The sequence below is a fragment of the Gorilla gorilla genome, chromosome 9, assembly GCF_029281585.2.
Source record: "Gorilla gorilla gorilla isolate KB3781 chromosome 9, NHGRI_mGorGor1-v2.1_pri, whole genome shotgun sequence".
NCBI classification, from domain to species: domain Eukaryota; kingdom Metazoa; phylum Chordata; class Mammalia; order Primates; family Hominidae; genus Gorilla; species Gorilla gorilla.
The window spans coordinates 130,917,501-130,937,910 of record NC_073233.2 but is presented as its reverse complement, the minus strand read 5'-3'; the positions used below and the strand labels follow the sequence as shown (position 1 = coordinate 130,937,910).

Sequence of the window (20,410 nt, the reverse complement as noted above, 5' to 3'; positions counted from 1 at the left end):
TTATCACAACTCTACCTGTTATTTCCCATTTAAAAATGAGAAAAAATATTAAAAACATAAACTAAAAAATAAAAAAATGAGAAAAATAGAGGCACTAAGAGGGTAAGGACTTGCCCAAGGTGACATAACTAGATAAAAAGGGAAACCAAGGCTGGACGTGGTGGCTCACGCCTGTAATCCCAGCACTTTGGGAGGCTGAGGCGGGTGGATCACCTGAAGGCAGGAGTTCGTGACCAGCCTGACCAACATGGTGAAACCCTGTCTATACTAAATATAAAAAATTAGCTGGGCATGGTGGCACGCACCTCTAATCCCAGCTACTTGGGAAGCTGACGCAGGAGAATAGCTTGAACCTGGGAGGCGGAGGTTGCAGTAAGCTGAGATTGTGCCATTGCACTCCAGCCTGGGCAACAAGAGCGAAACTCTGTCTCAAAAAAAAAAAAAAAAAAGAAAGGGAAACCAAGATTTGGGCCTCAACCTGCCTGTCCCGTGCTCATAACCACTTATCTCCTCAGCCAGCCCATTGGCTGTATTTAAGGAGCTAAGTTATCAATTGCAACGTTGGAGCAAAGACTCAAGTTCAGCTGGTGCTGCAGAGAAAAAACAAAAACTCCTGCTGAGAAACCAACACGCCTCTTTCTTTGTGATCTTCCAGTTATCTGGGGAAAGCCATGATGTGCACCAGGGAGGGAGTGTTCGCCTTCTACAGACTCTGACCTGGCTGCAGTAGGGGAGATGCAGAGGAAAGCCAAGCAGCCTTCAGGGAGCCGTGGCCTAATGGGGAAATACTTGTAAATATCGAGATAAGCTAAGGCAAGTTGATGTCTGCCATCAGGGGCAAACTGTCTGAAATCCAAAGTCCAGACTCCCAAGTAAAGCACTGAAGGCCTCCTCCCTGGTGGCCTCTGCCAGCCTCTGCAGCCTTGGAATTCTCACCTTGGATGAAGACAAAGATGAAATTTTTCTCTCAAGTAACATCTTCTTCTCATTCTAACTCCACTGGCAATGCCCGACACCCTCCATCATTGGAGTAAAACTGCTTGGGTTCAAATTCAAGTGTCAGATTTCATTTCTTAGAGCTTAAGGTTGCACATTCAAATGTCCTTGGGGGGCCAGGCAGGTAAAACACACAAACAATGGAGGTATAATCCAGCAGTGAATGGTTTAGCCTGCCTTAACCTGTGGCGTATATGTTTTCCCTAAAGGCTTTCAGAAGAAAAAGTGTTTGATAATACCGTGCTGACCAGACAAGACCCCTCTGGCTCCGTCACTACAAGGCTCTTAACCTCAAGGGGGAGGAGCAATGGCAGTGGACCCAGAATTTCTTTCTTCCTGGGAATTCTTTTCTTTCTTTTTTTTTTGAGACAGGGTCTCACTCTGTCACCCAGGCTGGAGTGCAGTGGCACAATATCTTGGCTCACTGCAGCCTCTGCCTCCTGGGCTCAAGTGATCCTCCCACTCCAGCCTTCTGAATAGCTGGGACTACGGGCACACACCACTACACCTAGCTAATTTTTGTATTTTTAGTAGAGATGGGTCTTCACTATGTTGGCCAGGCTGATCTCGAACTCCTGGCTGCAAGTGATCCACCTGCCTCAGCCTCCCAAAGTGCTGGGATTACAGTTGTGAACCACCACACCTGGCCTCTTGTGCATTTCTTGACAGTAGGAAGTAGCAGAGAGTGGTCCCACCACACTGTAAGGACATGGATAGACTCCAGAGACAGATTATGTGATTTTGATCCCAGTTCTGCTATTTATTGGCTCTATAGCTTTAGACAGGTTATATGCCTTCCTCTGCCTCAGTTTCTTTATCTGCAAGATGGGGATGATGATAGAACAAACTTCATTAAAGCCTTTGTAGGAATTAAATGAGTTATCTCTAAAGTGCTTAGAATAGTGCCTTGTGCATATTTGGTGACATGTAAAATGTTAGCAATTATTGTTTCTTTTTTTTTTTTTTTTTTTTTTGAGACAGAGCCTCGCTTGTTGCCCAGGCTGGAGTACAGTGGCATGATCTCAGCTCACTGTAAGCTCCACCTCCTGGGTTCATGACATTCTCCTGCCTCAGCCTCCCGAGTAGCTGGGACTACAGACACCTGCCACCATACCCGGCTAATTTTTTTGTGTTTTTAGTAGAGACCATGTTAGCCAGGATGGTCTCGATCTCCTGACCTCATGATCCACCCGCCTCACCCTCCCAAAGTGCTGGGATTACAGGCGTGAGCCACCGGGCCCAGCCTAGCAATTATTATTTCTATAGTACATGTTTCACAGTTCTGGATGCTGTAGACATATAATAACAGTCTATAATTCTGTGTATAGTGTGGCAGCAAGGAGCTAATCAAGAGTTCTATTTGTGGCAATATCTCTAACTTCCTGGGTTTTCTGGAGTTTAAATATATTTATTTCTCGTTTTGTAATTAATAATAACACATAAATAATTAGTAACAACATAATATTGTTTACTATGCAATATATTTTCTTTTTTATATTTTAATTAATTAATTAATTTTTTGTTTGGTAGAGATGAGGTCTCACTATATTGCTCAGCTGGTCTTGAACTCCTGAACTCAAGCAATCCTCCCACCTTGGCCTGCCAAAGTGCTGGAACTACAAGCATGAGCCACCATGCCCAGCTTACTATGTAATATATTAATAATACAAATAAAATGAATTTAAAGTAATAATAGTAGTACTAATAAACAACCTAGAGATAGCTTTCTGTGAGTCGGATAGTATAGGAAATGTTTTATATATCGGATAGTATACTAAATGTTTTATATATGTTACCTCAATCTTCACGCTAATCCCTAGTTTAGAAATGAGGATACTGAAGTTTAGAGAAGTTACTCAGTCAATTTTTTTAAAGCATGTAGAAATGTGCTGCTTAAATTAAATATAATCCTGTCCAATAATGATCAATTTTATAGACAAGAAGTTCTGGAGATAAAGATTTTTCTTTTTTTTTTTTCTTTTTTTAAGACAGGGTCTCGCTCTGTCGCTCAGTCTGGAATGCAGTGGCATGATCATGGCTCACTGCAGTCTCAACCTTCCTGGGCTCAGGTGATCTCTTCCCACCACAGCCTCCTGAATAGCTGGGACTACAGGCACACACTACCATGCCTGGTTAATTAATTAATTAATTTTTTTTTTTTTTTTGAGACGGAGTCTCACTCTTTCACCCAGGCTGGAGTGCGGTGACATGATCTTGGCTCACTGCAACCTCCACCTCCCAGGTTCAAGTAATTCTCCTGTCTCAGCCTCCTGAGTAGCTGGGATTACAGGCACACACCACCATGCCCATCTAATTTTTGTATTTTTAGAAGAAATGGGGTTTCACCATGTTGGCCAGGCTGGTCTGAAACTCCTGACCTCAGGTGATCCACCTGCCTCAGCCTCCCACAATGCTGGGATTACAGGTGCGAGCCACTGTGCCTGGCCAGTTAATTTTTGTATTCTTTGTAGATATAGGGGTCTCACTATGTTGCCCAGGCTGGTCTCGAATTCCTGGGCCCAAGCAATCCACCCCCCTCAGCCCCCAAAGTGTTGGGATTACAGGTGTGAGCCACTGAGCCCAGCTCTGTTGCCCACACTGGAGTGCAGTGGCGCAGTCTCGTCTCACTACATCCTCCGCCTCCCAGGTTCTAACGATTCTCGTGCCTCAGCCTTCTGAGTAGCTGGGATTAAAGGCACATGCCACCACGCCTGGCTAATTTTTCTACTTTTAGTAGAGACGGGGTTTCACCATGTTGGCCAGGCTGGTCTCGAATTCCTGACAAGTGATCCGCCTGCCTGGGTCTCCCAAAGTGTTGGGATTACAGGCATGAGCCACCACGCCTAGCTCAAGATTCTTCCTTAAAGGGAAACTCTACTAGTGTTTGTTTCAGGTGATAACTCCTTTGCTAGGGAAAGACTGTTTGGAGCAAAAGGAAGCACAGAAACTCATCGTTGAAAGTGTTCATTTTGGGCCAGGCACAGTGGCTCAGTCCTATAATCCCAGCACTTTGGGATGCCCAGGTGTGCGAATCACTTGAGGTCAGAAGTTTGAGACCAGCCTGGCCAACATGGTGAAATCCTGTCTTTACTAAAAATACAAAAATTAGCCGGGCATGGTGGCGGGCGCCTGTAATCTCAGCTTCTCGGGAGGCTGAGATAGGAGAATCACTTGAACCCGGGAGGCAGAGGTTGCAGTGAGCCAAGATCATGTCATTGCACTCCAGCCTGGTGACAGAGCGAGACTCAGTCTCAAAAAAAAAAAAAAAAAAAGAAAATGTGCATTTTAAAAACGTTTGGGCCTGGGCATGGTGGCTCATGCCTGTAATCCCAGCACTTTGGGAGGCCAAGGCGGGCGGATCACAAAGTCAAGAGATCGAGACCATCGTGGTCAACATGGTGAAACCCCGTCTCTACTAAAAATACAAAAAATTAGCTGGGTGTGGTGGCGGGCGCCTGTAGTTCCAGCTACTCTCGGGAGGCTGGGGCAGGAGAATTGCTTGAACCCGGGAGGCGGAGGTTGCAGCGAGCCGAGATCACGACACTGCACTCCAGCCTGGCGACAGAGTGAGACTCTGTCTCAAAAAAAAAAAAAAAAAAAAATTTGGATCGTATTTAATATTTTATTACACTGCTTTCTTGTTGCTCCAGATCCTTTTTGAAACAAGGCAACGTATAACTAAATCAATAGTGAGGTCACATTAAAAAAAAATCCTCCAGGCCGGGCGCAGTGTCTCACACCTGTAATACCATCATTTTCGGAGGCCGAAGCGGGTGGATCATGGGGTCAAGAGATCGAGACCATCCTGGCCAACATGGTGAAACCCCGACTCTACTAAAAATACAAAAATGAGCTGGGCGTGGTGGTGGGAGCCTGTCGTTCCAGCTACTCTGGAGGCTGAGGCAGGAGAATTGCTTGAACCCAGGAGGCAGAGGTTGCAGTGAGCCAAGACTGCGCCACTGCACTCCAGCCTGGGCGACAGAGCAAGACTCCGTCTCAAACAAACAAACAAACACCCTTCACAACAGTACTGTGAGATAGGCATTATGATCCCCGTTTACAAATGGAAAAAGTGAGACCCCGAGGGGTTAGGTGGCTTGGCCAAGCTGACACAGCCAAGTGCAGGGCCAGCCTTTCCCTCACTGTGCCACCTAGAGGAGTTGAATCAGTCAAGCCACTGAATTTCTGACATTATACTAACTGTAGGGAGGATATAGAAAGCATTCTAGGCATACCCTATGCTCAAAGTGGAGAGACAAGACACACATGGGGAAATGAGTTAAGGAGAGAAGAAATGTTTCAAAGTGGTAGAATTGGAAAGGCAGGGAAAACAGTTCTCAAGTGTCAATGGGAAAGTCACATTCTATGCAAATAAAAGGGCTTTGTGCATGAAGTACTCTGTGAAACATGCTGACCAAACAGAGGAAGCCAGAAGCGAGAGGCTGCTGCCCTGCTCAGCCCCACAACACCATCCAGCAATGAGCTGAACTCTCATGCACAGAATCCTTCATTGCCACAAAACATCTCTTCTTTTTCTTTTTTTTTTTTTTCCAGGGTGTGTGTGTGTGTTTCATTATGATTTTGATTGAGGACTGGGGAATTGATGCCCTGCAACTCTTCTCTTCAGCATTCTCATCGCTTTAATTTGTTGAGCCGCCTAATTACCTAAATACTTCTGGCCAACAAGCAGAATGGGGATGTTGGGGCTGCTGTATCACCTTCCTCCTCTTTCCCCAGTAGTGCCGTCCCCATCTCAATTCAAAAGGCCTAGCAGCTTCCGTCGGAGTGTAGCAGCTCCATTTCCCTCCAATATTAATAATTATGACATTAGAAGGGTGATCTGCTGCAATTCAGCCTTTCTATTTGCAGGCTGGCGGCTGCATATCAATGGCATGATTAGGCAAATGAAATCAGATTGGCACTGTTATGAAATATTTACATGGCCAGAATGCATATGCTTCAATCTCATTGTTCCCATTATTAAGCCATTTTATAATCTCATAACATTTAGACTCACACTTTGCATTTCTAATTAACTTGAGGAGTGACTTCGCTGGGAATTAATTGCAACTTGTGCATTCTTATACACACAAACTCACCGAGAAACAAACTCTGGTTGGCAATCATGCAATTCACCCCCAAGATGGACTCCAGGTTGACTTCTGTTCTAAACCAGCCTCACTGTCAGTTGGGAAAAGTGGCTGGGGACTTGGTTTTCATTAAAATTTGGCTACAAATCACATGCAGGATCAGTCTGAGCGCAAGGGTTCCTTTGGAGAGACTCATTCCCACCTGAACAGCCTTTCACAAAGAACCAGTTCAACGCAGACCAATGGTTTTTTTGTTGTTGTTGTTGCTTGTTTGTTTTGAGACAGAGTTGCTCTGTCGCCCAGGCTGGAGTGCAGTGGCACGATCTCGGCTCACTGCAAACTCCACCTCCTGGATTTAAGTGATTCTCCTGACTCAGCCTCCTGAGTTTCTGGGATTACAGCCATGCGCCACCACACCCGGCTAATTTTTGTATTTTCAGCAAAGACGGGATTTCACCATGTTGGCCAGGCTGGCCTCAAACTCCTGACCTCAAGTGATCGGCCCACCTTGGCCTCCTAAAGTGCTGGGATTATAGGTGTGAGCTACCACGTTTGACCAGGACAATGGTTTTCAGATGTTTGGATTTCATGGATCAATAACATCTCTATAATAATAATAATGATGTAAAGATTTGGGATATCTAAATAGCTGTTATTTTAAGCTACTATGTTGCCTTTATTTAAAATTACTTCTGTATGAACAGTGTGGTGTATCTCTCACACTTCAGGGTGGGTTAGTTAGCGTTTGAGTGTCTCTAATCAAAAGTCCATACCCTTGAAGTGGCTGCTATCAGGCACTTTAATAATCTTTATTTCCTATTAACACCAGAGTCTTGTTAATGTGCACAATTGGTGTTAGAAAGGATTTTTTACTGGTGAAATGAATGGTATTCAAGATATATGAATTGGTTAGAAATATTGACAAGGTACTCATGAATGAACAGGGAATTTGCTTCCCTGTGGCCTAGTGGCCTAACCCTTGCCTAGTGGCCTAACCCTTCGGAATAGTGCCCTAGGCCTAGAATTTTGCCTGGTCATGTTTTAGGAAGCTTATACAGGATTCGATTGCCTGGCTCTAAATAAGAAAGGATCTGAAGTCACTGCAAGTGAACCTTGCTTGCAAGATGCTTGCAAGTTATTAGTAGTTCTCAACTGGGGACAATTTTGCTTTCCCCACCAACCCTTCCTGGGGGGCATTTGCAATGGTCTGGAAACATTTTTGGTTGTCACAATTATAAGCATGTATGTGTGTGAGTATGTAGTGGGTAGAAGCCAGAGATACTGCTAAACATCCCACAATGCACAAGACAGCCCCCACAACAACAACAAAAATGGCCCATTCCAAAATGTCAAGAGTGCCAAGGTTTAGAAACCATGGGAAAGGACACAGCTTCAACTTCACTGAGTTCACAGAACTAATTGCTAATGTTTGTGTGTGTGGCTGACTTTAGGCTGCACCTCTTTCTCTGCAAATAGACAACTGGACAAAAAGTTGTGGAGAAGTTCATTCCTTTTCTATCTCCACTCTTGGAGGTTACTAACAGCTATCAAAAAGAATCCAAAGATTAAAAGAAAAGTTGAGAAAGAAAAAAGAATACAGTATTTCTACATAATCAAGTTGTCTTGAGTAATTTCAAATAGTAGTGTAGGTTTCAGGGTTTTTTTGTGGGAACCTTAAATTTTATTAATTTCAGACTTTAAAAATAAACAACCAGGTCCCACGTGCTTTCACACATTGCTCTCTCGTTTGAAGCCACCATAATCCTTTGAGGCAGCATTATTCCCATTTTACAGAAGAAAACTAGGCTTTCATGACTTGCCAAAGGTTACATGGCTAATATGTGTTTTCCAGTATCTTAACTCAGCTCTCTGCTTCTAAGACTTCAGAGGGGAAACATTGCTGCCATGATTTTTTTTTCTTTTCTTTCTTTTTTTTTTTTTTTTTGGAGACAGTCTTGCTGTGTCACCTGGGCTGAGTACAGTGGCTAGATCTCAGCTCACTGCCACCTCTGCCTCCTGGGTTCAAGTGATTCTCCTGCCTCAGCCTCCCCAGTAGCTGGAACTACAGGTGCACACCACCACGCCTGGCTAGTTTTTGTATTTTCAGTAGAAACAGGGTTTCCTCATGTTGGCCAGGCTGGTCTCGAACTCCTGACCTCAAGTGATGCGTCTGCCTCAGCTTCCCAAAGTGCTGGGACCGCGTGTGGCCTGCTATGATTTAACTAAAGGGCTTTGAATGTGTTCCCACTCTATGTCTGATGGATCATAAGATGAAATGGTCCTTAATGGATCATCTGGTCTAGAAATTCTCAAACTTAGACATTAAAGATCAATAACCTTTTAAAAATAATTATATACTTTTATTTTTCCATAGAAAAAAAGTTTTCAAAACCTCCTACCATTTACTTTCGATACCATTTCATTAAAGAAAGGATATTTTAATCCAGGAAAATAGAAAGGAAATAATTTTTCCTTCATTCATTCAACAAATATTGATTGAGTGCCTCTTACACACAGGTATTCTTCTGGGTATTGGAAAACAGAGAACAAGAATATCATCAAAGTCCTTACCCTCTTGGAGCTTACATTCCAATGCTATCATCTCAGAAGAAAAGCCCTTTAAATGAAATAAATTAAACTCGAGAGATTCTTTACAGTGTCCTTATTGTTCTCACTTAATTAATAAAAACCTTGTCATGTGTCAGCATTGGTCCATAGACCAGCATTTGGGAACTCTGGTCTAGCTGATTTCCAGGGACAGAACAACAAAGTTATCACAGATGGAAGGAAATCAGAACAAAATTTGGATGCAATCTGGATTCTCCTAGGGACAAGAGTTGGTGGCCTAGGTGAGAAATGAATTGTACTATTTGCTGTGCACCTCGGGGTAATCTCAGTCAGATTTCTGTGAGTTCCACTTCTGGCTCTTTGGTTCAACAGGTAAAGCGGCATTTTCTAAATCACCTTGCTTTGCCTGCTTTTTCTCCACCTCACTGGTAAGGCTGGAAATGTTCCCAAACACCCTTTGATCTGGCAATCATTGTAGCTCATTAGCAGGCCTGGGAGGCTAAGTTTATTCCACACAGAAGGAAACTGAGCTGCAGGAGGTCACCTGGGAAGGCAGCAATGGCTTGAGGACCAAAACCCAGCTCTTCTGCCTCTATCCATGGATCTGCTCATTGGACAACTCAGAGTAACGCCTGTTCAGAGTAGTAAAGGCCAGAAGTATATTCTCCATGGCCCCACAAGAGCAACCTTGCTTGGATTTCCCCCTAGATTATTTGAGTTCCAACTCTTCAAAATCACCCTTCCCATTTTGCCCAAAGTATGTGCCCCTGGGAGTTCAGGGCAACAAGTTTGCATGGCTAATATCTCTTCCTTCCTGAGCTGCCCAGCAGGCTTAGAAATGGAAATAAAATGTTCAAACACTGAGAGATTATACCAGAGAAAAAGCTCAAGAAAGAGGTAAGAGTGGTCGGGTATGGTGGCTCATGCCTCTAATCTCAGCATTTTGGGAGGCCGAGGCAGGCGAATCACTTGAGGTCAGGAGTTTGAGACCAGCTGGCCAACATGGTAAAACCCTGACTCTACTAAAAATACAAAAATTAGCCAGGCGTGGTGGCGGGCACCTGTAATCCCAGCTACTCGGGAGGCTGAAGCAGGAGAATCACTTGAACCCGGGAGTCGGAGTTTGCGGCAAGCTGAGATCACGCCCCTGTACTCCAGCCTGGGCGACAGAGCGAGACTCCGTCTCAAAAAAAAAAAAAAAAAAAAAAAAAGAGGTAAGAGCAAGGTGGGAGCAGCTGGAGCTCTGGTAGGAGTTGAAGGTCAAGGCTAGAAGACAGGATCCTTGTCCTACTTTAACAGCCTTCTCTACTCTGTCTGAATATGATTAATTAGTTTTGTTTTACAGAAAGGGAATTCTGGCTGGCTGGGACCCTTAAAAGACATCATGTCTCTCCCTTGGCCTTTGGGCAGGGGTGTGTTTGCATCACTGCCGGTGACTCCACTTCCTTTGTCCAGAGCTGTACAGACTGGCTCTTCCATCTAAATGCCTGCTTTTAAACATGACCTTCCCAACTCACCTCCTGTGGCTGGCTGTGGTACATTTGCAAATCTGACCTTGATAATGCATTCAATTTTCTTCATTCATGAGGGAATTCTACCTCAATCACTATTCTACTACAAAGAAGGAGGGCAACTAAGTGATAATAAAAACAGTGGCTAATGCCAACGTCTTTCTGTTTGGCACTTGAAGAGATGCACTCTCTGTTAGTCTGTTCTCACATTGCTTAAAGAAATACCTGAGACTGGGTAATTTATGAAGAAATGAGGTTTAATGGCTTATGGTTCTGCAGGCTGTACAGGAGGCATAGCAGCTTCCGCTTCTGAGGAGGCCTCAGGAAGCTTCCAATCATGGCGGAAGGCAAAGGGCGAGCAGGTATTTCACATGGCAGGAGCAGGAGCAAGGTTGTTGGGGGAGGAGGTGCCACACTTTTAAGTGACCAGATCTCAGGAGAACTCACTATTGCAATGACAGTACCAAGGGGGATGGTGCTAAACCATCCATGAGAAATCTACCGCCATGTACCAATCACCTCCCACTGGGACCCACCTCCAACATTAGGGATTATAGTTTGACATGAGATTTGGGCAGGGACATGGATCCAAACCATATCATACTCTTTTTTTTTTTTTTTTTTGAGACAGAGTCTGGCTCTGTTGCTCAGGTTGAAGTACAGTGGTATGATCTCAGCTCACTGTGATCTCTGCCTCCTGGGTTCAAGTGATTCTCCTGCCTCAGCCTCCTGAGTAGCTGGGATTACAGGTGTGAGCCACCACGCCTGCCTAATTTTTGTATTTTTAGTGGAGACGGGGTTTCACCATGTTGGCCAGGCTGGTCTCGAACTCCTGCCCTAGTGATCTGCCCACCTCGGCCTCCCAAAGTGCTGGGATTACAGGCATGAGCCACTGCATCTGGCTGTTTTGTTTTCTTAATATTGGAAGGGCTTTTCTGTGGCAGTGAGCTTTCTTCCATGAGTTCAGAGATCTGAATAGGAATCAGCAGTAGAGGTTTCATGGAAGTAAATTGAGGCGTCCAATGAGGAAGACATTAAACTGTCTTAGGTGTTTTTGATGGGAGGCCAACTTTGGGTAGACGCTGGGCCAGATATCTTTTAAGGCCCCTTTATGCTATAATATTATATTGTGTGTGTGTGTGTGTGTGTGTGTGTGTGTGTGTGTGTGTGTGTGCGCATGCATGTGTTATATACAATATAGGCTCTCCTGTACCCAGGAAGGTTTTTGTTTTTTAATGGGGAGAATGTGGCCAAGATCATCCTCTGCAAGTGCAGTACTTGAGGGAATGTGAATGTGGTCCACATGGAGATGCACACGTAAAGATACATGAGCACATAGCGGCAGTATTGCCTAATTTTTATTAAGCACTTACCACATGCCAGATGCTGCCCTAAGCACTTTCCACGCATTGTCTCATTTAAAACTCCCAGCCATCCTGTGAGGAGGTAGGGGCCATTTATTAATGTCCTCATTGTACAGATAAGACAGAGGCTCTAAGAGGTCACAGAGAATATGCCCAAAGGCACACAGCTCAGTAGAGTTGGAAGGTATATCCTGGAGTGTCTGATGATCAGCTTCATTAAGGAGAATGCATGATCTGTATTCAAACACAGACACACATTCTAAGACTGTGCAGGTGTTAGAGACCAGTGTCAAAGGGCAGAGCCACATAAATACCTGCAGCCACCCAATTCAACCACTCCTCATCCCATGATGGGACTGGAGAAGGGGGAGTTCAGCTTCTCCTCTAAGTGAAGGCCTCTTCTTGTCTCCTTTAAGATCCACTTGGTTCCTTCATGACCAGGAGCTTAGGGGCCCATGGTGATACAGGATCATGACATCCACCTGGGCTTCTCTTACCATGGTCCATCATGGGATGACCTCAGGTTATCCTCAGGTTTTTTTTTTTTTTTTTGAGATGGAGTTTCACTCTTGTTGCCCACGCTGGAGTGCAATGGCATGCTCTTGGCTCACTGCAGCCTCTGCCTCCCAGATTCAAGAGATTCTCCTGCCTCAGCTTCCCGAGTAGCTGGAATTACAGGGGTCTGCCACCACGTCTGGCTAATTTTTTGTATTTTTAGTAGAGACAGTGTTTCACCATGTTGGCCAGGCTGATCTCGAACTCCTGACCTCAGGTGATCCCGCCCCCTCGGCCTTCCAGAGTGCTGGGATTACAGGGGCGAGCCGCCACGCCGGCCTATCCTCGGGTGTTTTAGTTGAAGCAAATCAAATTTTCTGTGACTTTAGACTTACAATAATTCTTCCCACTATTTGTGCATTTTGTGTATGTACGTATACGTGCATGCGAGTCTTCGGTTTTGTTTTCCTAATGAATGACGTTGGCGTTGGAGTCGCTGGGCTCCTTTCAGCAGGCAGGAGCCTCCAGGTGAACAAGGATGGCTAAATGAGAGGACATGCTTTTCATAATTTGTCTTCAAACAATCACTTAATGCATGCAGGAAATTTCTGCGAAATGGGTGAATAGCATGGGTCCATTTTGATCAGCCCCTCAACGAAGTAAAGCCCACTGGCTTTTAAGACCCAGGCAGCAAACAAAAAGTGGTCTTTATCCTCACACACTAAATCTGTGCGTCAGTAAAGTGCAGGCCCTGACAGGAATTTCAATTATTTAATCAAAAAGAAAATGAAAGAGGCTTTAAGTGTTGTGATTCGAAGACAGCCTTTTCATAGACCAATCTAGGGTGCGCTCACATTGAATTTGAAGCAAAATGGGAAGGAAATTAAGGCAGCTTCGGTTTAAGTCATGTGATTGCAAATAGTAAATTAGTTTCTCGATGTTTTCATTTAAGTGTTTAAGTGGAAGGTTTTATTCCTAATGTAGTGTAGTGACACAGAAGAGAACCCTTGGCGACTCCAGCTTCCCCACCCTTACATCAGTGATGCATTTGCCCTGGGGAGGGAGAGGGAGGAAGAGAGGCTGAGATGGAAAGAGAACGGGAAGCAAAGCCTCAGTCACGTTAAGGTGCTTTTGTTTCAAATTGCTACCAAAGTACGCTTTCACAGCAAACTCATTAATCCAGCAGATGAGTAACGTCTGTTGAAAATGTACTAAGCGAAAGGCATTTAATTTGGAAGGGAAATCAGGAGCTGCATTAGTCAGAGCTTATAAATGGCAACATCATCCATTTGGCTGTTGTTTTGTTTGATGTAGACTCACTGAATTTGTTCTTAAGGGATAAGGGTTAGGTAAAATGGTCAACATTGCGCTTGAGACTCTGCCTTTCAAAGGCTTCTGGGTAGTTTTGCTGGGGCTGGAACTACAGCCTGCTGTTGTGGTGGGAGCAGGGTCAAAGGAATCTCTTGGGAAAGTGCTAATTGGGTTGGACTGAGACGGCCTCTGACTGGTGCAACAAGTAGCTGGAGGTCATTTCTTTGCAAATGAGCATCCCTTTGTGTTTTTAATTAGCTCTGATTTATTTGGCTGGGAGCTTACGGCGGTGCACAGCAGGAGGTCAGGCTCAGGGTTCACCCATCGACGAATAGCGAGTGGACTTAATATCAAATTAAGCAATGAGGCCTGGTATCTCTGAGGGTTAGATTTGCCAGGTTCCCTTCTGCAGCCCACAGTGGGAGGCGAGTATTATATATTTTGAGACGGAGTCTCACTCTATCGCCCAGGCTGGAGTGCAGTCGCGTGATCTCGGCTCATTACAACCTCTGCCTCCTGGGTTCAGGTGATCCTCCTGCTTCACCCTCCCGAGTAGCTGGGACTACAGGCACGTGCCACCATGCCTGGCTAATTTTTTGTATTTTTAATAGAGATGGGGTTTCACCATGTTGGCCAGGCTGGTCTCAAACTCCCGACCTCAGGTGATCTGCCCACCTCGGTCTCCCAAAGTGCTGGGATTACAGGCATGAGCCACCCTGCCTGGCTGGAGAGTGTGTTTGTAAACTGGCAACTGTCTTGATCCTTCTGTAGTTACCAGTGCTTGGCTCTGTCAACGCACATTGCAGTTCTATTAGTCTGAGTGTCACCTTTTCCATGAACTATTCTTTGCCCACCTCAGGCCAAGAGATCTTTTTTTTCTCTAGACTTCTAGAAACTTTTTGGTCTGTGTTACTTTCTGGGCACAGAGTGCTGATCATACACTCACTTTTGCCATTGTTCAACTTTCTTTCTAGCTTGAGTAGTATTTTCACTCCTTTCTTTTTCTTTTAATTTGCATGGTTGGGAACTTCCAACAAATAGAAAAACAAAGAAAATAGTATAAGGAATGCCCACGTATCTATCACCAAAATTTAACAGTTATTATTAACCTTTTGTCATATTTATTTTTACCCCCCTGAGGTTTACTTACAGTAAATTCTGATTTCAAGAACTTTCACTTTAATTACTTAAGAATGCACATTTATTTATTTATTTATTTATGAGACAGGGTCTCACCCTGTCTCCAAGGCTGGAGTGCAGTGAGTACGATCTTGGCTCACTACAGTCTCAACCTCCTGGGCTGAAGCAATCCTCCCACCTTAGCCTCCTGAGTAGCCGGCACTACAGGCGTCTGCTACCACACCCGGCTAATTCGTTTAATGTTTTGTAGAGCCGAGGTCTCACTATCTTACCCAGGCTGTTCTTGAACTCCTGAGCTCAAGCGATTCTCCCACCTTGGACCCCCAAAGTGCTAGGATTACAGGCATGAGCCACTGCACCCCGCCACACCTCTGTTTTTGGACATTTCCCCTATATAACCACAATGTCATTATCACGTCTAACAAAATTACCAATGATTCCTTAACACCATTTAATACCCAGTCCTTCTTCAAATTTATCCACTTTTCAAAAGCATCTTTTATGGTTGGTCTGTTCAAAGCAGTGTCCGATCAAGGACCACAAATACTGTTTAATTTTGTCTAAGTCTTTAGTCATCATTTGATTTTTAAAAATTTTCCTAGGCCGGGTGCGGTGGCTCATGCTTGTAATCCCAGCACTTTGGGAGACTGAGGCAGGTGGATCATCTGAGGCCAGGAGTTCAAGACCAGCCTGACCAACATGGTGAAACCCCGTCTCCACTAAAAATACAAAATCAGGTGGCGTGGTAGCACATGCCTGTCATCCCAGCTACTTGGGGGTGCTGAGACAGGAGAATCACTCGAACCCAGGAGGCAGAGGTTGCAGTGAGCTGAGATCACGCCACTGCACTCCGGCCAGGGTGACAGAGTGAGACTCAGTCTCTAAAAAAAATAAAAAAAATTTCCTATTAACATTGCCTCGTTGAGGGAAATGGGGGGAATTGCCTCCACAGACTGTTGGACCTTTTGGATTTGTCTGACAGTTTCCATGCAGCATAGTTTAGCTTGCTCTTCTATCTTTTTTCTTTTCTGTAACTTGAAGTTAGGTCTAAACCTGGTTGGATTCAGATTAAACATTTTGGTACCAATACTTTACAAGTACTTCAGTTAGCAGGACAACGGGGGGCACCCATAATGTTTAGTTGTCTCACCATTCGCGATACCAATATCCATTACTGGGTTAAAGTGGGGACAGCCTGGTCGCCTTCTATAAAAGTGATACTTTCTTTTTTATAAACAGCAAGTAATCTGTAGGGTGATAATTTGACACTGAGAAAAAATTCAGTTTCCCCCATTTCACAGCCAAAATCAAATTAGGGCCAGGGATCCTGCATTAGAGAGCTTTCTATTTTCTGCAGCACCTAATAGTGCAAGATATACGGTAACGTTCGGTAAATACTGATTGAAGGGTGAATGAATGAATGCAAAATGTTTTGAGTGACTAAATTTAAAAATTTGATATAATGAGAAACTCTGCAAACTCTTCTTTCTTTCTTTCTTTCTTTCTTTCTTTCTTTCTTTCTTTCTTTCTTTCTTTCTTTCTTTCTTTTTTTTGAGACAGACTCTCACTCTGTCACCTAGGCTGGAGTGCAGTGGCGCGATCTTGGCTCACTGCAACCTCTGCCTCCTGGGTTCGAGTGATTCTCCTTCCTCAGCTTCCCAAGTAGCTGGGATTACAGGAACCTGCCACCATGCCCAGCTAATTTTTGTATTTCAGTAGAGATGGGGTTTCACCATGTTGGCCAGGCTGGTCTCAAACTCCTGACCTCAAGAGATCCACCTGCCTCGGCCTCCCAAAGTGTTAGGATTACAGGCGTGAGCCACCACACCCGGCCTGCAAACCTACTTTTGATTGATACATTTGTGAAAGTTCCAGCACCTTTGGAAATCAAGAAATGCTAACATTTCAATGGATGTGAGAAGATTCAGGTTTCCTAACTTCAGCTTTGTTCCTAATTTCCTGTGTGACTTTGGACAAATCCCTTGCCTTTTCTGGAACCTACTTGTACCATAAGGAATACAAAAAGGAAAAATCTCCAAGATGCTACCAGCTTTGGCATTCTAGGATTCCAAAAAACACCCCAAATAACTGTACAAACCAGATAGTTGGAGGCTGCAGATCCTAAGACCACTTGAACCTGGGTTTTTCCTGTGCACTATAGCCTTTTGGTGTTTAATAAGCTTAAAGGTTGTCATAGCAACCACCCTCCCCACTGCTTGTTATCTGATAACCAGCCATTCCAACTCCATCGCCGCCTAGGATTTCTGCCCCATTTGATATTGAATTGGAAAGGTGACCAGAGATTGATTAGCCTTCATGTCATTTTATAAATGATGGAAAACACTTGCTTCTTTCCCAAGCAAAGTAAAATCTTCTAGGCTGGATCATTTGAGTGGCTATTTCACCTACGCATTTATTTATTTATTCTCTCATTCACTCGGTTAGTCAGGATTTATTGAGACTTTACCATGTGCCAGACATTGCACTAGATGCTTGGGATATACTTGGTCCTCTTTACGTAGAGTTTGCAGTCTAAACAGGAAGACAATTAAAGAGGTAGTTATAGTCCAGTGAAAAAAAACATGATGATATCGGAAGTGTATGGTAACGCAGAGGAATGGCACCTAGCTGATCTGGTGGCATCAAGGAAGCCTTCTAGGAAGGAGTGATTTTTTTTTTTTCCTTTTAGAAGTGATGTTTTAGCTGAAAACTGTGTAGAAGCAAGCCAGTGTTAGAGTGAGAGGTAGCTAGAACAGTAAATATTCCTGGAAGAGGGGGAAGCATATACTACGTAAGACTCAAAGATGAGAGATAATATGATATGTGAAAGAGTTTAGAGCACTGGAAAACTACTAAAGGCTTTTAAAAATTATTGTAGTAAAATGTACATAACATACTACCAAAGGATCTTAAGCATGGACTGATATAATTAGATTTGCATTTTTGAATGATCCCTCTGGCTAGTGAAGGAAGAATGGAAGGGAGTGGCAAAAGAGGAACAGAGAGACTGATGGCACTTAAGATCATGCCATTATCATGAGGTTTAAAAGCCTTGGCCAGGCGCGGTGGCTCACGCCTGTAATCCCAGCACTTTGGGAGGCCGAGGTGGGTAGATCATGAGGTCAGGAGTTCGAGACCAGCCTGGCCAAGATGGTGAAACCCAGTCTCTACTAAAAAATACAAAAATTAGTCTGGCGCGGTGGCAGGCACCTGTAATCCCAGCTACTTGGCAGGGCTGAGGCAGGAGAATTGCTTGAATCTGGGAGATGGAGGTTGCCGTGAGCCAAGATCACACCAATGCACTCTAGCCTGGGCAACAGAGCCAGACTCCGTCTCAAAAAAAAAAAAAAAAAAAGCCTTAAAAGCAGAGGCCGTATTGTGTTTATATCTTCTCAGCTAATAGTGCTATGGCTGACATCCATAGAAAGTGACTAATAAATACTTGTTGAATTAATGAAAGAATGGTTTGTTTGTTGAATGGACTTACATCTGGAAACACCAATGATTTACTTTCTGGATTTTCCAGTGACTTTCCTCTAATTCCTAATGCATAGAGACTCAGATAAAAGTTGCTAAAACTACCATTCATGGCTACAACTCTGCTAAAAAAAAACCTTCATTGGCCTCTACCCCCACTTTATTGTCCTCAATATTAAGAACAATCTTCTAACTATTTTTCAAAATACTCATTAATAAGATCCTGAGCACACTTTCAAATACTTCTCTAAGTATCCCGTCTACTTAATCTAATCTCAGTATCCTACAAATATGCCATGTTCTATCCCACCTCTGAGCACTTGTGCATGCTATTCTTAGCTGGAACAGTTTCATCAACTTGCATTTCACCTGCCCAGATTCTACCAATCCTTGATGGTCCAGCTGTAGTCCCATATCCTGCATGAAGCCATTACTCGCTCATTATGTTTGATAGATAACTTGAATAAAAATGTATTAAAACTAAAGCAATAGGAGTAGTTTACGTAAATTATTAGTCAAAATGTGGGTCTGTAGAAAAAGCCCAGTCTCTGGACCTGTGCAAGCCTGGATTTGAATATCTTTTCTGCCACTTGCCAGCTGTGTAGCCTTGTAAGTCTCCTCTCTGAGCTTTAGTTTCCTGAAATGCAAAACTGAACTAACTGTGGATTAAGGAGAACATAATTAAAGGACCTAATACAATGCCCATTGTGAGTAAGTGCTGAAAGCTATTATTCTTTTTTTTTTTTTTTTTTTTTTGAGGTGGAGTTTCACTCTTGTAGCCCAGGCTCGAGTGCAATGGCGTGATCTTGGCTCACTGCAACCTCCACCTCCTTGGTTCAAGCGATTCTCCTGCCTCAGCCTCCCAAGTACCTGAGATTACAAGCGTGCGCCACCACACCCAGCTAATTTTTGTATTTTTAGTAGAGACAGGGTTTCACCACATCGGCCAGGCTGGTCTCGAACTCCTGACTTCAAGTGATCCACCCACCTCAGCCTCCCAAAGTGCGGGGATTACAGGCATGAACCACTTTGCCCAGCCGAAGCTATTATTCTTAATAATAACATTTTCATCTTGCTGGATAGTTTTCACAGCTGTTTTGCGTATTTTCATCACAAAATAGTCCCCACAATAGGCCTCTGAGGTAGATGACATCCCCATTTTGCAGATAATAACTAAGGCTCACAAGCATTAAGTAACCTAGAAAAACAAGAGTGTTGTTCTTAGATCATCTGCATGAGAATTATCTGGGACTCACTAATATACCACAGATAGGAGTATACATTGATATTACCCCTGTAGAGAACAGTTTGGCAATGCCTATCAAAATTACAAATTTGATTCAGCAATTAATCTTCTAAGAATTCCTACAGATATAGTTGCCCATTTCCAAAATGAATTATGTATATGATGATTTATTACAGCATTGTTTGCAATAGCAAAAGATTAGAAACATTCTAAGTATCTTATTATCATCAAATGGGGACTAGTTAATAGATCATGATCCACCCATTTTTTAAAAGTTGTTAAGAAAAAAATCAATGTGCAAAAGACTACTCAGTATATTATCCTTTATGTAAAAAGACATAGAAAGAATGTGCATATGTGTGAGGAATATATACTTACACACATACAGCTGTCCCTCATTATCTGCTTAAATATAATTATAATATCTCCAGAAAGATACCAAGAAAATGATAACAATGGTTGCCTCCAAAAGGTGAATTGGGTGGCTGGAAGAGAGGGAAAGGGGAAGATACATCACTTCATAACTTTTTTTTTTTTTTTTTTTTGTGAGACAGAGTCTTGCTCTGTCGCCCAGGCTGGAGTGCAGTGGCGCAATCTTGGCTCACTGCAACCTCTGCCTCCCGGGTTCAAGTGATTCTCCTGCCTCAGCCTCCAGAGTAGCTGGAACTACAGGCTCCTGCCACAACGCCCAGCTCATTTTTGTACTTTTAGTAGAGATGGGGTTTCACCATGTTGGCCGGGCTGGTCTCAAACTCCTGACCTCGTGATCTGCCTGCCTCAGCCTCCCAAAGTGCTGGGATTACAAGCATGAGCCACCGCGCCTGGCCCACTTCATAACTTTTTATAACGTTTGACTTTTGAATTATTTGAATATATTACCCATAGAGACAATAATACGTGCTGTAGTTGGGAAAACAGAACATGGTTATAAAAAGAGAAAACCTATCAATGTCGTATTTAGCCTATGCCAAAGCCCAGTGAGTTGTACATTTGCTAATACTATGATGGTTAAGTACTGTGGCCAGGAGTGGTTTTCCAAGGACGAAGGGAATACAGTGGATCTAGATTTGAATGGAAGTTATCTGTGTAGAAGGAGAGGTGATAGGGAAGATATTTCTAGGAAGAAGACATATGAAAGCAACCTGTAAAAAATAGAGCTTTGAAAGGTTAAGACTCCAGAATACAAAATGGAGGTCATATTTTAGTTCAGTT

General features: G+C 43.6%; 1 protein-coding gene across 1 annotated transcript in view; it reads left to right on the top strand.

Moving 5' to 3' along the window:
• Window positions 1-10,502: 10,502 nt before the first annotated feature.
• Window positions 10,503-20,410, top strand: part of LOC129525551 (basic proline-rich protein-like) — a gene marked incomplete at its 3' end in the record, with an annotated part of 13,834 nt that continues 3,926 nt past the window's right edge. Inside the window, exon 1 of the mRNA XM_063693713.1 lies at window positions 10,503-10,527. Coding sequence (XP_063549783.1) covers window positions 10,503-10,527 — 25 coding nt within the window. The remainder of the gene's footprint in view (window positions 10,528-20,410) is intronic.